Source organism: Stegodyphus dumicola, chromosome X1 (genome assembly GCF_044657685.1).
Source record: "Stegodyphus dumicola isolate Sdum_Otavi_A_Nest chromosome X1, ASM4465768v1".
NCBI classification, from domain to species: Eukaryota; Metazoa; Arthropoda; class Arachnida; order Araneae; family Eresidae; genus Stegodyphus; species Stegodyphus dumicola.
Window position 1 is genome coordinate 156,502,152 of NC_140780.1, and position 18,527 is coordinate 156,520,678.

At 31.5% G+C, this 18,527-nt stretch overlaps 1 protein-coding gene across 2 annotated transcripts in view; it reads left to right on the plus strand.

Annotated features, from left to right (window-relative positions):
• The window catches only part of HUWE1 (HECT, UBA and WWE domain containing E3 ubiquitin protein ligase 1), a 595,188-nt gene that overhangs the window by 452,503 nt on the left and 124,158 nt on the right, over positions 1 to 18,527 (plus strand). Inside the window, exons 69-73 of one of the 2 annotated variants that reach the window (XM_085806998.1) lie at positions 7,517 to 7,682; positions 10,985 to 11,277; positions 11,565 to 11,695; positions 12,211 to 12,234; positions 17,906 to 18,121. In XM_085806998.1, the coding sequence (XP_085663124.1) occupies positions 7,517 to 7,682; positions 10,985 to 11,277; positions 11,565 to 11,695; positions 12,211 to 12,234; positions 17,906 to 18,121 (830 nt within the window). The remainder of the gene's footprint in view (positions 1 to 7,516; positions 7,683 to 10,984; positions 11,278 to 11,564; positions 11,696 to 12,210; positions 12,235 to 17,905; positions 18,122 to 18,527) is intronic. The other variant, XM_085806999.1, reaches the window with a different exon arrangement.

Sequence of the window (18,527 nt, forward strand, 5' to 3'; positions counted from 1 at the left end):
TGTATCCAATTGTTGTTTCTTTTTTTAATCCAGAGTCTTCAGAAATTGAGTGCAGTTTACTTTCTGACCCCACTTTAGAAGGACATTCGACAGGCTTTAATATAGCACAGCTAATTATTAAAACTTTAAAATAAAATGCAGTCCCTCTGGATAATTGCTTAGCGCTTGGTGCCGATAATGCACCAGTAATGGTAGGTTTGAAGACTGGTGTTGCAGGCATCTCAAGAAAGGCAAATTCAGATTTGCAGATTATGAGGTGCACCTGTCACCTCTTAAATTTAGCAGCTGAAAAAGGGGCAGCTTCTTTACCATTAAATGTGGATGAACACGTTGTTGATATTTATTATTATCTTAAAAGGAGTTCTAAAAGAAAGGAAAAATTGAAACAGTTCCAACAGCTGCATAATACTGAAATGAGAAAAATTTTGATTTTTTGTAATTTCTGCATCATTCAGCAATTCAACTGGCAGTTCTCAAAATAATACTGCAAAATATAAGCGTAAAGCTGATACAAATTTCTCTCAAAATAAAAAAAAAATTGCTCAACACACGAAACATTTTCCGATTACTGTAAGTTTATCTTGTGAAGAACGAATGTTTATGTTTTTTTCTTCGGACCTTAACAAAGCTTTTTGCTTTTTTTTTTTACAATTCATTTTGCCATCATTCGATGTTCTGAACACAATTCTACAAAGCAGAATTCCATTAATTCGTGTTTTGCAATCAATGATTTATGATCTGTTTAAAGACATTTTATCAAAGTTTGTAAAACCAATCTGTGTTTTGTCTTGTAATTCTATATATGATGTGATTTGTGGTGAAACAGAAAATCAGAAGGAAGATGAAGATTTGGTAATAGGAGCTGCAACTACAAAAGTAGTGGAAGAACTTTCAGAAGAAGACAAAAATAAGTTTTATCTTCATGTTAGAAGTTACTTCTGTCGAATATGTAATTACTCACTACATAAATTTCCAGTCAACGATGAAGTGATTTTGCATGCTAAAGTTGCTGATGTTTCTGCTCTAGCAAATGCATCTTTTTTTGATATAAGGTACTTTTTGAACAGATTTCCTGTGTTACTTCGTTTAGTCATGAAAGATGATATTGATGTTGCTACTGATATACTGCAGTCGCAATTTTGCAGTTTACAATTAGAAAACTTGGATGAAGTTATAAAATCAGCTAGGATTGACACCCAGTGGAGGTTAATTGGAAAATTGAAAGGTGCTGATGGAATTTTAAAATATAGTGAACTCTCTAGAATTATGTTGGCCATCTTGACAGTTCCCCATAGTAATGCGGTGTGTGAGAGGATTTTCAGTGTTGTTGCGAAAATGAGGACTAAATTTAGATCTAATATTAGTGATGACACATTAGAAAAACTTTTATTAGCGAAAGCAGGCCTACGTGGCAATTGCTATGAACAAAATTATGAAGTTTCTTTCTTAACGAGAGCAAAATCTGCCACTGTCCATAACATTTGTATGAAAACTGATGAAAGTGCCTTTTTTTTTTTTTTTTTTTTTAAACGATGAAAGTAATAAAAATGTTTTTTATGTCTAAGGTATTTTTGTTTTGCTTTCATTTAAGACTTAGTAACTATTTAAAGTTAATTCATTATTAAAAACTATATTTTTATCATTTAAAAAGTCTTTTTAACATTGTGAAAAATCTCCTGATTTCTTTAAAAAATCTCCTGATTTTTGAGTGTCATAGGTTGGCAAGTATGTTATTTATAGCCATACCTTAACAAGAATTTGTTTTCAAATCTCCAAAGAACGTGAACTTCGAATGCAAAAATTTTATTTGCAGAAGTAAGATGAATGAAAAGAAGTTTAAGATTATTGTTATTGAAAGACAGAATTATGTTTTTGACCAATTAAAAATCTGAAATTGCCTTCCATTTGAGTCTTTTTTCGGAATAACTTATATCTATTAAAGCTCAGCTATTTTATCAGATATTATTGAGAAACTGTAAACAATCTCAACCTATCTTTTCAAAGGAAAAATTACAGTAACTTTACTTTGAATGATAAATTTGAAAGGACTGAAAGATCAACATTTAGAAGAATGGGGTGGAAAATGATTCATTTGAAATGTTTTTTACTGTCAGTTGTAAATGTAGCCAGTTGTGAATAGATCTGAAGCACAATTTTACAAAACCCTGGAAACAGTTTTGCAGTTACTTAATATCGAATTTTGATTCCACTTGTTATGTAAAGCATGGGAGAAATTTGGTGAATTTTGACTAACAATGTCAAATATTGCACCAAGATTTTGTTGATCAGATGGATTCCAAATCTTGGTACCGTTAATCAAGAACAGTAACTTATTTTATTATTCTACCTATCTGTAGATAGTAAAAACTATTACAAAATTGCCTGTAGAATTATAGAAAAAATTAACTGATAATTTTATTGATCAGATGGGTTCCGAGTCCTAGTACCATTGTTCAAGAACAGCAAGTCTTATTTTATTATTCTACCTATCTGTGGATAGTAAAAACTAGTATAAAACTATTAGACATAAAGTTAACCCCTTCGCGCCGACTGTCACATCTACGTGCCAGCAATGAACACACTCAATTCCTGGCCGACACGCAGGCGTGCCAGAGCATTTTTCCCGTTCAGCCCCGATTGTCACGTATTTGTGCCAGTGTCCTGGAACGTTTTAAAAACTATAATTTCTGCTACAAGATGGCACTGTATGTCCATATGGTTTCAGATACATGTACATTAGACCTTCTACTCCACATGAGAGAAGGATGACTCACATACACATGTTTTTGATTATATAAACAAAAGGGGAACTAAATGTTTCTGAATGGCGTGATTTATTACGTCTCTTTAAATCGCACTTTATTCGCACGTGGTAGTTGTTTATTGTAAGTAGAAGTTTTATATGCGCTAAAGCGTTGAGTATTTCGGTTTGCAGTTCAGTTTTTAGCAAATAATTAGATCTTGTTAGATGTGAATTCTTTCTGTTTTTACCGTTGCAATGTCGAAGCGTCGAAAATGTTTAACAGAGCATGAAATAGCAGAAATGATGCAAAATATTTCAGATATTGATTCTGAAACACATCAATTTCTGATTGGACTATTTTTTTATCAGTCTCTTCTGAACAAAGAGACGATGATGCTTCGTTTGTTCACATTCCCGGAAAAATCCTCCAAAACGGCAAATGAGTTATTATGAGTGCAAGGAATGTCACGTAGGACTGTGTGTAGATCCCCGTTTTCAAATTTTTCATACGAAAAGAGAATTTTAAGTAATATATTTAGTTTTCAGATGTATAATGTTAAAATTCATAAAATGGCGAGTAATGAAAATAAAATATGTAAAATATGCATTTAAACAAGAAATAAGGTAATTAAAGTATATATAAAAATATCTATAAAGCATAAGCCGTTTAAATACTCTATAGAGCATTATTAAACAATGCGTTGATACTTCGGAAATTTCATGGATTTAGACTTAATAGCAAAAAAGCCCCCGGCTCTGGACAGATGCTCGCGTAAGACTCTGCCGGCCTCTGCGATAAGCGTGCGTTTCGCTACCCGCCACGAAGGGGTTAACAATTAATTAATTATAAGGCATAATTATGTTTTAACACGTTAAGTGCCCAACACAAGATAACTTGTATTAGCTCTCTTCTTCCGGACACCCAATACGAGTTATCTCATAGTTTTTCAACTTGCCACCTTTGTGCCGCTACGAGTTACTTACTCACTTAACGTTTGTTTTATCTGTACCGAGGCAACAAGTCAAAGCGTGTCTGTACGAACCAACTCATAGTGGGCTTCTGTGAAGAGCTTTGTCTAATAAAAGCCGACTATGAGATAAACTCGTCGTAGGACCCTTTTTGTACCAAAAAAAAAAATTTTTTTAATGACTTACGAATTATAATTAGTATTTTTAACAGTATATAATTAACCTTTTGAGGCCAGGGCTTTGGTAGTAGTAAAACCTACCAAAGGACGGGGAGTCTTGAACCGAATGCTTTTCCTCCTTTAACCCTTTCAGGACGGGCGTCCCATATACGCATCCCCTAAGAACGTCTCTTACAGCCGGGCATCCCATCCACGCATCAGTAAAGATCGCATTCAGAGGACGGGTGATGCATATACGCATTTTAAGGTGGAACATTTTTCTGAAGGCCACTAGATGGCATCCTGTGTCCATTACTTTTGAAATGAACACAGTTTTAGGTTTCTGACCTTGAGTTTTGATATATTCTGCTTGACTTTGGTATTTTACTCATCAGCGGTTCAAGGGTGGGGGGCGGAGGGAATGCGTAAACGGAGGTGGGCTCTTTAAATCGCCGCGTGCTAATGAAAACATTCTCGTGTCTGATTTATATCCAATTCCTTTTTTTATTCTATTTTTTTCCTTCTACTATGTATGGTCTTTTAGGGTTACTGTGCGGAGTTTTTTTACATTTTGCATTGCCTTCAGATATATTTCCATTCCTTCTTTTTTTATTTAGGAAAGCCTCACCTCCAGTCTATTATGGTGGGAAGGCGCTATTTATCAGAAGAATACCCTAGTGTGGGTAGTGAACCATTTACTAACGCTTATGAGAATACTGATTCATTTTCTAAAGAGTTAAAGAGTGATACTTTTTCTAAGAGTTACAAAGTGATACCTTCGAGATTTACCACACTCGTTTTCATTTTAAATTTTGTTACTTCTTACTGTAAATAGTCTTTATTGTGTGTTTTTTATTTATTTTAAACTTTATCTTTAAACTTTAAATGGATTTTATCAATTAAAACTTTGGAATAATTTGAAAAGCGCTTCCGAAAATTATTTTACAAGATAAGCAATTTTTTAAGTATATTTTCATGTAAAATTAAGAAAAAAAAATGTTTTAAGGGCTAATTTTAACATATATAAGAGCTCAAGTAATAATCTAAAATGATACCAAAAATTACGATGCTAGAAGCGAAACTTTTGTTTTTCTGATTTTTGTTATAAAATTAGGCTTAGCGATGCAAAACCTCCGTCCTGTACGGTGACTGCCTTCGATTCTCTTCCGTCCCGCTTGAGCGTCTTAAACAAAGGTGCGCCATCGCGAAAAGGTTAAGAAATCGCCTCCTATTTGCAACAAAGATTCTTGTGTGTAGTTTAATGGATTCTCAGAGGGGTGCATCTATGCCGCAAAAGAAAGATCTTTGAAAGAGTAAAGCATTTAAGACCCTAGGGACGTAAAATTTGACATTTCACACCACTTTTCAGTGGCAAATTTTCAATTTTTCGAAATGAGAAACAAGCGCGACATTTAAAGAAAAGGTTCTGATACATGAATTTTCATTTGTTCTTGTTAGGACCAAATGTTGGAAAGTATAAGCAATTTAAATTTTACTTTCTGAGTTACTCTTAAAAATATGTATTTTTGTAAAGGTTTGTTTATTTTTATAAAAGTTTTTTTTAGTTTCAAGTAGTTTCCAGTATATTCAAGAATTCTGCTATGCAATATTTGGGTTCCTTTAATGCTAATTTTGAATGTATATAATATATAATAAAATATTGGAAAAGTTCAAAGAACTTTTTTTTTCAAATTTTATTAAATTTAATTGTAAAAAAAGTCGATGAATTCTTTAATATTTTTCTCATATTTACAAAGATGTGTAATATAGTTGCATTTATGCACCTAAAAATATTTAGCTCTGATAATTAGTTCATTATGCCAAAATATGTGATAAATATGTCTGTGCATAGGTAATATTTAAAGGAAAAGTTAATATTAATGTGTAGAGACATTAGGTTATTTGAAGCAGGAGAGATGAAAAAGGAGCAGTGCCCTCGCCAGTACTTGAACCTTGGAGCTCTCGAATACACGCCGAGCATGCTGACCATTACACCACGAAAATGTTCTAAGAGTGTGGGAGAATACCGTATGTACTCTCACTTTTAAAGGCCGACTGAGGATTAGGGGACCGAATCGCCAAATCCTGGTGGTAGAGAGTCATCATCCACCACCTTTTTTAGTTCGGGTGCCACTGTAGACACGGTAAGTTATTTGAAGCAGGAGACAGGAAGAATTAGCAATGCTCTAGCCAAGACTCAAACCTCGGACCTCATGAATATATGATAAGCGTGCTGACCATTTCATCACGAAGGCATGCTAAGAAGGCGGGAGAAATATCTTATAAATGTAAGAGACAGAAATATCCATGAAATGAACATGTAGTTGACTGACCTCTCTAAAAGTTCAAAATAGTTTAAACTAGTAGTGTTCACCAATTACATTCACATGTATAAATCCACTTAATGAATGCTTTTGCTTTTCATTGGTGCATAAACTATTTCTCAAAATAAAGGCTATGTTTCAGATTGAGATAAAAATTATTTAGAGTAATGTAAATTTATTTGCCAGTTTGCCAATATAGAAACACTGAAGTTATTTTGTGTTTTTCTGGTTTGTTTAATTTAAGTGTATTTTGAAATGGTTCCTGAAACTGGGATTTGTTACATGTGTTTTTTAGGTATTCTTAATGCTTACCTTTCTGTCTTGAGGACTTAGGTTTGCATCTCATAAGCATAAAGTCAAATGATTTTTAATAATAACCATCTGATTAGTTAGAAGCAAGTTAGTCCAAAATTGAAGTATTCAGAATAACTAATGTTTGTGCTCTTTAATTTTTTTTAACTTGTGATTTCTACCATTACAAAATCAGTTCATGTTGTAGGGTTACATTAGTATTATTGTTTTCAGAGCCCCTTGTTTAATGCAGCTTGATTTTTATAAAACTGTTCCAGTATTTTAAAATTTAACATGAATATTCAGAATAATTTACAATTTTATCAGTTTACAGGTAAGTAATCCATTTTTGTTAATTGTCAGTGCTTTAAAGTAAAAGGAAAGTGAAATTAATCTTTGATTACATGTACATACAGAATGTAATGTGTTATTAGTTTAGAAGTGGAGCCATGGAACAAAATCAAAGTGGAAAAAGAGTCAGTATGTCATTCCAAAATCAGTTTTGTTTTTTGTGTTGAAACATGCAGCTTAGTGTAGCATTACGGATAAATCTATAGTTGTTTAAGACATGAAGAATACTTTTCCCTCTCATTAGGATGGGACTAAGATTCTTTGGGAGTGCAATAAGCCATGCATTTCTAGTATGAATTATTTTTATTAAGAATCATTAATTTTTAAGCTGCATTAATTTTAAGCTTCATTAATTTTTAATCATAAATTTTTAAGCTGCAGTATTCTAGTGGGTTCTGTTTTCAGTATTTTCATAACTTTAAGTGGTTCTGTGGTTTGCTTCATGTTTTTTAATCCCATTACAAAATTAATAAAATACGTAGTTGGCTGCTTTTAGGGAATTAAAATGGTGGGAAATTATTAGTAATGTTTTGTGTGCATTGAGTAAGCTTACAGATATTTAATCTTGGCCTACTTTATACAATTCTAAATATAAGCAATAAATTTCAAGTCATTTTTTATAATATTAAAGTTCAAAAGGATGACCTATTCAATCAAATTGCTTTAATTTCCTTTCTTAGGTTTTAGCTGATATGGATGATAGTTTGTTAGCTCTTCTGCCACCAGAATTGACCTCAGAGGCACATGCATTGCGGAGAGAACTTGAAGCCCGACATCGACAAATCCAGGAGCGTTTCTTTTCCTCGCATGCTGGTACTGCTTTATCTCGTATTTTACGTTCTGCTGGTATGTTTTATAACTCATTATAATATTTTTAGTTAATAGTCTGAGCATATGCATCTAAATTTCGTTCTTGTCAAATTTTAATATAATATCTTAAGGTAACCTAAAAAAAGTATATTGCAAAATTATTGGTAGTGAAGAAAACAACAAAAAAAAAAAAAAAAAAATGGCATGAGAGCTGTATTTGCATGTGCATTTTCATAGGGTGGTTTGATATTTCAGTTTCTGTTTAATGCCTGTCTTCTACAAAAGGTGGTCTGAAGTGTTAAAAAATACGAGTAAATGTTAAAAATATTAGGTAATTGTTGCTTCTTGATTTGAGTTTTCGTTGCTGCAAAACTTTTAGTAAATATTCAATGTATAGTTAAACTAAAAATTTCAGTTAACTGTGTATCCTACAGGGGGGGGGACACTATTAATCTATAACTTCAGAATTGCAATACTTGCATGCTAACCGAGCAAAAATGATATATCATGAAACATATTACAGCAGGTAAGTACTAATTTCTGTAGTTCCCCCACCCCACCGCAAGGAAATGGAATTGTGTAGTTACTTGTACTTGTTTGGATAGGATTTAATGATTGGTCACTTTTTTTTTTGTTTGTTCTTAAGCATCATGTTAACATACAAATACCAATTTTCCTTTATAATTGGCAAATTTAATGCAGAAGAAAGATGAGGAGTTTTGCCTCTAATTTTCAATTTACTTATATTTCTTAATTTTCCTCAGTCGTGATTTCACATATAAATTGACTGTGTCGTACAAATTATTGCATGAAAACGTATAACAGATGTCAGAACCTCCTGCCACACTTATATTACTGAAATGTTTAAAAAAGGAATTTACCTTATGAAATGAGACTTATAAATAGTCTGTAAAGCATAAAAAACAGGGTTCGTATGGTCCCTTAAAAGTCCTTAGGTTTTTTGGAATCCAAGTTTGGTCTTAAAGTCCATAATTTCTGCCAAAATTGGCAGAAGGTCCTTAATTTTAATCATCTGAAATTTCTGCCTGTTTTTGCGACTGCAATTTTGAGTGTGAATTAGCATTTTGGAGGAATATTTTTGCCAATTTACTGATAAATATGATTATCTCTTTAAATGGGTGAATGGGTTATAATTTGTTCCTATTTCTAATACAAACGTTGGGATACTCGAGATTCTGTGCAATAAGTGAAGCATAAACATTTCGAATTTATTTCATTCTTTTCTAATGAATAACTCTTAAATAACTTTTCACTTTTGTTGATGTGAATTCTTTTATTAAACGGTTCAAAATTTGGTGACGTACCAACATTTTGGCGATTTTAAGATCAATTTCTATAAAAAAATTCCGACATCTGGGAAATTTTTTGACGATTTTTTTAAACATTTTAATATTGAAAATCAATAAAATAATTATAACGTGTTGAAATTATATTTACAGTATTCGTACAGTCCTTAAGAGTCCTTAAAAGTCCTTAGATTTTTTTGAATTGATTTTTTGTCCTTAAAAGTCCTTAATTTTGGCTGAAATCAGCAGAAGCGCCTTAATTTTAATCATCTGAAATTTCTGTCTGTTTTTGCGATTGCCATTTTGAGTGTGAATTAGCATTTTGGAGGAATATTTTTGGCGATTCATTGACGTATCTTTTGAATGGGTTCATGGGTTATAATTTGTTTCTATTTTTAATATAAGAGTGATGGGATACTCGAGGTTCTAAGCAGGAAGTGAAACATAAGCATAGCAAAATTCTTTTTTTTTTTTTTTTTTTTTTAATAAAGAGCCCTTAAACAACTTTTCGCTTTTGGGAATGTGAATTCTTTTATTAAACCGTTCTAAATTTGGCCACTTATCAAGATTTTGGCAATTTTAAGATCAGCTTCTATAGCTAAATTTTAATTCTGAGATCTGAGAATTTTTTGACGATTTTTTTTAAACATCGTAACATTGATAAATTTCATTAAAATAATGGTAATATACTGAAATTATATTTAAAAAATAACATTAAAAAACATTTTTATATTTCGCTGTCATGTAAAGTTTCATTTTGGCAACTTGTTATACAATATTTTGAATCTGAAAAATAAACAAAGTATAATACTGTAAAGCACAATTTACGATACAGCTTTTAGCAAAAGCAAAATTAGCTATGTAATTAATTAAAAATGTCTTTTTAATTTTTTCATGCTAAAAGTTTTTTTCATGTAACTGTCTCAGAGTATTTAGAATTCTCAGAATACGCATCAGTTTTTCTCTATAAAATTAATTTTACACTTTTTCCCTCTCCTTTTTTTTTCCAAACTATTTCTGACCTTTCACTGTTACAAAATTTGTAGGGATAATTTTTTTTTTTTTTTTTTTTTTTTTTTTTTTTTTTTTTTTTTTATTTTAGACATTGCAGCTTGAAAAGTTTAGAAGGATTTGAAGGCAAGATTTATAGAGCCTTGATTCTAGAAGATGTGAGAAATATGTGACAAAATGAAAAATGTCTCCATGGTATCAACTCGTAATTGATGTATTTTACAGAAAGTTTTAAATGAATTTCTTACATTTTGGAGAACGTCTGGAAGAACAATGAAAACATAATATTTGAATGCTTTACTTCTGATACTAGAATCTTAACATGTTTATCTTCCCTTTATTTTCTCTACTTTTCACTAGACACAAGCAGGGAAAAAAATTGGTGTGTTATTCTAGAAAATTCCAATTTTGTTTCAAAATACAACAATGCTATATATAAATCTGCTATTGGAACAATGCTATATATAATCTAATATATATCCTAAGTCACGCTTTTGAAATATGAAAAATGCAATTTGAGTTTTGTCAATCGGCCCAGTATAACGAGAGATATAGAAATGTTCCCCCCCCTCTTTTTTTTTTTTTTTTCCCACTGTGTACATAGGATTTGTTTCAGTTTTTTAGGCTTCGGTCTGAAAATTCAGCTGGTTCAATTATCCAGTGGTCCAATTAACCGTATTGGACTATATTTTTAATGTATCTCCTTTTTAATTTGCTGTGAATTCCATATTTTAAAATGATTTGGAAAGATGTATGTTTGCTATTTTTAAAATGATTTTTATTTTTTGCAGTCTTTTATTGCTGAGAGTATTGTTTAAAAAAAAATTTGTATCTTTCTAAAGAATAAATGTATATGATTACTTTGCGAAAAATCTTAATTAAAAAGTAAAATGAACGTGTAAGACAATAAGTATCACAATATTTAAGACTCGCAAAGAAAGTAAAAAGAAAATTACATAATCTTTTTTGCTTTATTTTATAATTTATGCTTTAAATTTTCTTGCAACTTTTTTATGATAGGTCGGGTTGGAGCTCGCTATACTATTCACAGTCTTCCACATCGAGGTCAGTGGACCTGGAATACTTTATCACCTCGAGGAGCATCTAGTCCTTCAGGAAATAATTCTGGATTAAGCAGTGCAGCTATTTCTAACACCCTGAGACTTCGTGGACGCTATCTGCTGGATAATGAAGCTTTGGCATGTCTTTTAGTCTTGCTGTTTGTTGATGAGCCTCAATTGAATACTGGTAGGCTTCATAGAGTTCTAAGAAATCTGTGTCATCATGGTCCCACTCGACATTGGGTGGTTAAGGTAAAGTCCAAGTATAATATGAATGTTTGTCGGTAAATTTACGTTTTAACATGTAGTTTTTTAAAATTATTTTGCTTAACAAGATGTGATTTACGAAAACAGTATATACATATACCAGTAGGTAATATTTCATATGCATTCATATATTGTTAGAAAATATAATTGGATAGCTTCTGTTTAATCTTAAAAATTATTAAGCTTGAGTTTAAATAACTTGCTTTCCTATGCTTTTTGTAGGAAAAGTTCATGTTTTTTCAACTGTGGTTTAATTTCAAATTTGTTTGCAGTCATTACTGTCCATTTTGGAAAGAACAAGAGAGTACCAGGTTCCTGAAATACATACAGATTCTCACCGTCATAAAAGAAACCCGAAGCTTTTGAACACTAGAGAATCAAGTGCTGTCCACTCGGCTTCCAGGTATCCTTTTGATTCATAATGCATTTCTAATATCTGTTCAAAATTGGATTTAAAGTTTCTTTCAATATTGCCCCCCTTTTCCTATAAATTTAAGAAATTTTACATTATGTTAATTGTTTTCTATAATAGTATAGTGTGGAAAGCAGGCCACTCAGGGCTTTTAATTATATTGAATTCCTTGTATTGCTGGGTTTAGTCCACTTGTGCACATATTTATCATAATTTTTTAATATTCAAATTTATTCTGCATGTAATTCTTCACCTCTTAAAATTATTCTGACTTCCTGTTATATTATTTAATTCTCTGGTTAACTCATCTCCAACTTCTAAAATAAACCATAGCAATAATGTTATGTTTTTATATAAATAGTGTGGGCATGATATCTGTTATGTTGTCATATTTTTTCATTTGTAAAAGAATGTTTTAACAATGAATTTTCGTGCTTTTTTTACATTTCAATGCTTAATGATGATATGATGTGCTTTTATTTCATGTTACTTGCTTCACATTGGAGGAGGAGGAAAACCAGTTTACTTAGGTGCAGTTTCAAATTATTTTAATTGTTGAAATATATTTAGTACTAAGTACTAAATACATGAAGCTTTTTCATCTGAATATATTAGTATGTTGCTCTGTCATCTAAGGTATTCAAAACTAAGGATGTATGAACCATCTTACAATCTTTTTCTTTTCTTCATGCTTTGAAATATATTCCATGAGACCTTCTGAAATAAGTATTTCTTTAATTCACTTTACATAAATTAACGATTAACAAGATTAAAAATGTGCACCCATTAATAAAAGTTAATATTCTTTTCTAGTAAGTTAATCCCTGGTTTGTTATGTGCATGTGTGTATTCAAATCATAAGTTGGTAACTCGATTGCATTTGAATTTCATGAATATAAAATGTAAAAGTGGGAAATGTGTATTTTTAATGGAAAGTGTTGGGTTGAATAGTTTTTTTTTTTTTTTTTTTTTTTTTTTTTTAATTTAATTTAAAACTAAAGCAAATGTTTTCTTAGTTTTGAATGCCTTTAGCTGTCTCACATTGTGTTTATAGAAAGTTCACTTGGCCTTTTGAAAATTCAGGGAACTTTCAAAAAGGTTTTACCTGTAGATTTCAGGTACAATAAGTATTTTCACTAAAATTATAGCCATTCCTGAAACATTAATTTATATGAATATGTTGCATACATAAATGGAATAAGACTAGACCATAATCATCATAAAAATGCTATCTGGTTAAGTGGTTCTTTATGAATGAAAATAATAGAAAATACAAAATCTTAGAGAAGTGGATTTTTTTTCCCATTATGTTTAATATATGTTAATTATATGTCAGTAATATTCACATGCTGTTACTGTATAATCTAATAGTCATGTCATGCTAAGAAAGTCATTAGAAATGTTTTTCATTTTTAATTTGCACAAATAGTATGAGTTGGCTATATGCCAATTTGTAAAGCTTGCAGTTGTTCCCAACAACCTAATATTTCAGTACAATTTCTATTTAACGAAATCTAAGGTGATAATTTGTTTTAAGTGTAAAAAAGTAATAAAATTAGATATAAATGCAAAATTACACTTTTTAATATGTCCATTACATCAAAATTACATAAGGAAATGGCATAAACTCAATTAAAAGACAAGGAGTTATTTTAGTTTGTTTTAATTGTTATGAACTACATTTAAAGTGATAGTGTGTCTCGCATCTTTCAATATCTACCCCCTTTCTTACTTTTCTTTTTGTTTTAATTTCTCTAGCCACCCTCTGCTTGCATGAAGCACACTCTTACTAAAACTGACAAACTCCCTTGCTTTTCCCAGTGTCAGTGGCCCTAATACTGGTACACATTTTCTATATATGCACAGCCATTTTAACATTGCTTCATCAACATCGTCATAAATGCACACTTTCTAATGCTTGGCTCTTGTATTCATGGAGTCAAAACTTGATGAAATTTTGCCCCAATGTTTCATGATTGATCGGTAAACTGTTTATCAAAGTGCCATATTTTATGGCAGTGTCTTTCTTTTTCACACCATTGTCCACTTCATTGAGAATCAGCATTTTTTCTAATGTTAGACACTCTTGTTTTGGCATTTTTATCATTCAGTACTTAACTAACTTTTAGCCACAGAAAACCGTGAATTACAAGAGAATGAAAAAAAAAAAGTGCGACTCTTGTGTACCATAAAACTGGTTTGTGAAACAGAATTGATTGGTGAATTTTTAACAATAGGTTGGGTCAATTTTTTCTCATTCGAGAATCTCCCTCCCTCCACTTCATACCTTAATTAGAATGGACTATGAAAACAGCTTATGAGCCACCTATCTTTTAGAACTACAGATACATGCACATATTGTTTGCAGCATATGAATAAATAATTTTAAACTAGGAAGAAAAATCATCGATTCCAAAGCTTTGGGAAAGTATTCATTGCTATTTGGAATTTTCTGTAGAAGGAAGTTATCACCTTGGGCAGAGTCATGTGATAACCTTCACTAAATAGAGGAATCCATAAAATACAGTGTTATTCAGAGGTTTGGCTGTATAGAGAAATTTGTAAAGTACAGTCTTCATGAAATAGAGGTTTGACTGTATAAGTAGATTTCTTATAAACATCATGATAATCTTACTCACAATTATATCTAGTTTTCATATTACTGGAAGGGTGTGCTGCCTACACAAGCATGAGAGGAATGTCTTTCATTTTTATTGGATACGTGTTGGTTTCATAACTATATATTTGCTGTTGCTGACAATGATTTCATTGTAAGCATTGTAAGTCTGCTGCTAAATTTCACTAGAAAATTTGTTCCCTATATTTGTTAATGAGCCATCTTTCTTGGTGTGTAGGCTGTTTGGTTAACTTAAATATATGAGGCTATGTTTCTGAGGTAAAGAATCCATATGAGCTTTCCAAACTACTTGTATTTCATGGAGTAATTAGCAGTAACTGTGGGTGATCGCAAGTGAAATGAAATTGAACTGTGTGAACTGTAACTACTACATATATAATGGATTTTAGAAACATTTTTATTCACTGAAAATTGCAAAAGCGTAACCTGCTGAGTGAGGTAAACAGAATTTTCTTAGTGGTGGTATATTTGAGTATTTCCACATACCATACTATTGTTTTCATGGCAGCTTATAATGGTAAATTTGCTTTTTTCCCCTTTATGCTGTAGTTATGAAATCCAGAATAATCGTGCATATTTTAGCAAGTGTTCGTGCACTATTTTGCGTAAAGCTTCTGCTTTTTTGTAATATTTCTGGGTTTCACCTGGTCACATAAAATGCACTTGCTAAATTCCTGACACAGTGTTCAGTTCATGCAAATTCAATATGAAATGAGCTCAAAAATACGTAATATGATCCTTCATTTTTTCCTCAACAGTTCTGTCGTTTTAGCACTGTTGCCATTTATAACCACAATGGATGGCCTCATGGCTGTGCTTTTTTAATTACTCACATTTCCATCTTTGAAATGATTTAGCCATTGACATTATGCTGTAATCTTTGTAATTGTTTCACCACCATATGGTTGTTAAGTGATTTGAAGTATTTTATCACTGCTGTTCATGTAGGGTGATCCAAAAGTCATGCATGCTAAACTTTTCAAATTTATATTAATGGCAAATTATTTCAATGAATGACACCCATATTTAAGCATTTACTTTGTTACAAGTAATATGGGGATCCACAAAGTTTCTGAACAGCTTTACTCTATTATTGTTGGCACCCTGCAGGAGGTATTATAGTAAAATTCTGTGGTATTATTACTTGTGTATTAGTTTTTTCCCAACAATTTGTTTTAATTTAATATACACATAGTGTTGGGATTTGGGGATCTGAAAATCCTCATGTAAAAAAAAAGTTTAAGCCGTGAAAATAAAGGTTTGGTGTGAGATGCCGTATGATAAGATTTTTTTTTACCATTTTTCTTCAGTGATCAAATAATACGATTTTATCTCCATGCATTAACTAATTATATTTGCCTTTAGTTTAAGATCCAGCAGGTATATTGTCACATGTTGCGGTTGTGTCACTTCTTACAAAACTTTAAACCTTGCTTATTAGCAGTAGAAAGTTTTGTCGCTAGCTTTAAAAACCAATTAATTTTAGAGCGCAAGGTAAAGATATTTTTTTTCTAAGTAGAATAGAATTTTATGATTGAACATTGCTTTTCATCCTATTCTTACAGGAGAAAATTTGAAGCTTTTAAAGATACCTTACAAAAAGTTTGATTGTGATCTTTTTCAGTTCTTTGTTGCAGATTGCAATGCTATATTTCTAATTTTTTCATTTTCTTTCAAACTTAGAAGAAACTGGCACTCCATTCCTTATGGTGAATGCTTCTAGTTTCTCAAAAATCGGGCTAGCAAACAAAAAGTCATTATCTTACTAGCTTCACAAATATGTTGTAAGATCTATTTAAAAGCTTTTAACATTATTTTCGCATAAGAATGAGTTACAAAGCAATGGCGAAACATAACAAAAAAGTGTGCTTCAGAAAAACTCTTGCACCAAACAAGCAGGTTTTAAATCTGACAGATATATATATATATATATATATTATTTGTTAACATTATAGGGGTATCATCCTTGTAAAGGGATTCACCATAATATCCATTTCAGAATTTCCATAGTATATGAAAGTTTCGTATGAGAGACTTTTGGATCTGCTAGTTTTAACATTAAATTGCACTTCTCCAGTGTATTATCACATTTCCCTTATTTGCCTGGACAAAACAAAGTAAATGCTTCTTGTGGCCAGCTGTTCAGCGGCAGGTTCAGATATGTTGATACCTTCAGAAAATTCAGTTTAGGTTGGCGAAGAGAAATAGAGCCAATCTTGAAACTTTCATTCATCTCCTGTACTTGCTGAATATTCTTCATAAAAATTAAATTGGCTGAAAGAGAATGAGTTGCTGGTTTTTTTTTTTTTTTTTTTTTTTTTTTTTGAAATTGCTATCAATTTTTTTTTTTCAGTTTGAGTTAGTGGATGCTGAAAGTTTGTGTGTAAATAAATATATGTATAACCAGTTAAGTGAATAAGTTCAGGAGCCTTTCCCTTCCAGGTACACTTCTTTGCAGAAGACTCCACCGCTATAAAGTGTAGAGCACAGCATGGGGAATCATAGCTGTATAAGAAAAGGCATTTATTTGCATTTCCACATTTAGAATGGTGTGCATTTAAATGATATATTCAGTAATGATGAATATGTGTTATGATATTATAAATTACATATGCATAACATATTATCTGAACATATTTCTTATTATAAATTTGGAAGATAAGGGATGAAAAATATAAAAATTTTGTCAGCTGGGTTCAAACCATTGATCTGAAGCTCCTCAGTATTGAGTGCTTGACATTCATGTTATGGAATAGAACAGTAAATAAAATCAGGACTGTAGGCAAAAACAAATGATTGCTTTAAGCATGAGAAATTATTGAATTAAGGAATTTCATTAAGGATCTGCAAAGTAGGGCATGGTATGAGATCATTTATGATGCAGCTGTAATTAGTATTTACACATAAATTAAAGGACTGTGTGCCCCTCTTGCCACACACAAGAAGACAAACTCTTTGTATTTTGTGTTGTTGAATATGATTTAGTATGTAAGCTCTGAGAACAGAATATGATTCAGTATCAGAGTGTATTAGAAAATGTTTGAACAAAATATTAATGAGTTTGAAATGGATAGTTTTTCCTCAATTTTATTTGCAAGTTAATATTTATGTTAAAGGATTTCTGTTAAATTTTGACTGCAGTAATTATCACTGTCTGCTGTTGTGGATGTTATTACAGTGTGGATATTATCTTCTACTCCTTTCCTGCAGATTAGATTACCAGTGCTGAGTAGTTAAAGCCATTCAACAATAATATCTTTGTCTTAAGTTTAGTTTGCAGCAAAAACTTCCATCATGGCTTTTTTCCTCCTAATTTAACATGAATATAAGTGAGTTTCTCTCCGCAGTGACTGCTCTACAAAGCTGGCTATCTTCCCTAGGAAGATTCTATTGTGTCTTGTCATAATTAAACTATTAGAGATTATCAGTTATTATTTTTTAGAATATTAAATGCACATAGCTGTTGATATTTGATATTTCTCATTTCATCTGTGTTTTATAATGTTATTTGATGCTCTTCATTTTGAAATTCTTATTCTGAATATGCATTTATTATGTTTCAGCAAACAAGATTCATCTAATCGTGGTGGACAACCATCGTGGTTATCTATTAGTTTAGATGCTGCTTTGGGCTGTCGCACAAATGTTTTTCAAATAAGAAGATTAACTACTGCTCACAGACGGGCTAATGAACGGCATATTCTTGGTGTCCAGAATGTTCTTTCCCCAAATATCCCTTTAGTCACTATTCACCCACTGGCATCACCAGTTATATGCAGGTAGATATGATTGCATTGATTTAATTTACTGCTGCAAAGAAATTTTTAAGTTCGTGCCTTCTGAAATGTCATACATTATAAATGTTAAGAAGTTAAGTACTTGTGTCTTATCTACAACAAGCAAGTTCATATATTTCCTTCAGAAATGACATGCATTGTAGATTAAGTTAAAATGTTGGTTACATGTGTTATTTACCACCAGCATATTTAGGATTTTGGCTCTCTGTTTAAATATTAAGGAATCTGGTTATTTTCTTTCAGTAGTCTGATTCTTCAAGTTAATTTTTAGACTGTATGAGAATTCTATGTGTTAAACCATAGGCTCTCAACTTTATTTTGTCCCCTGCCCACTTTCGTTCGCCCACCATCCACTTTGAGATTTTTTTTTTTTTAGCGATCAATTTTA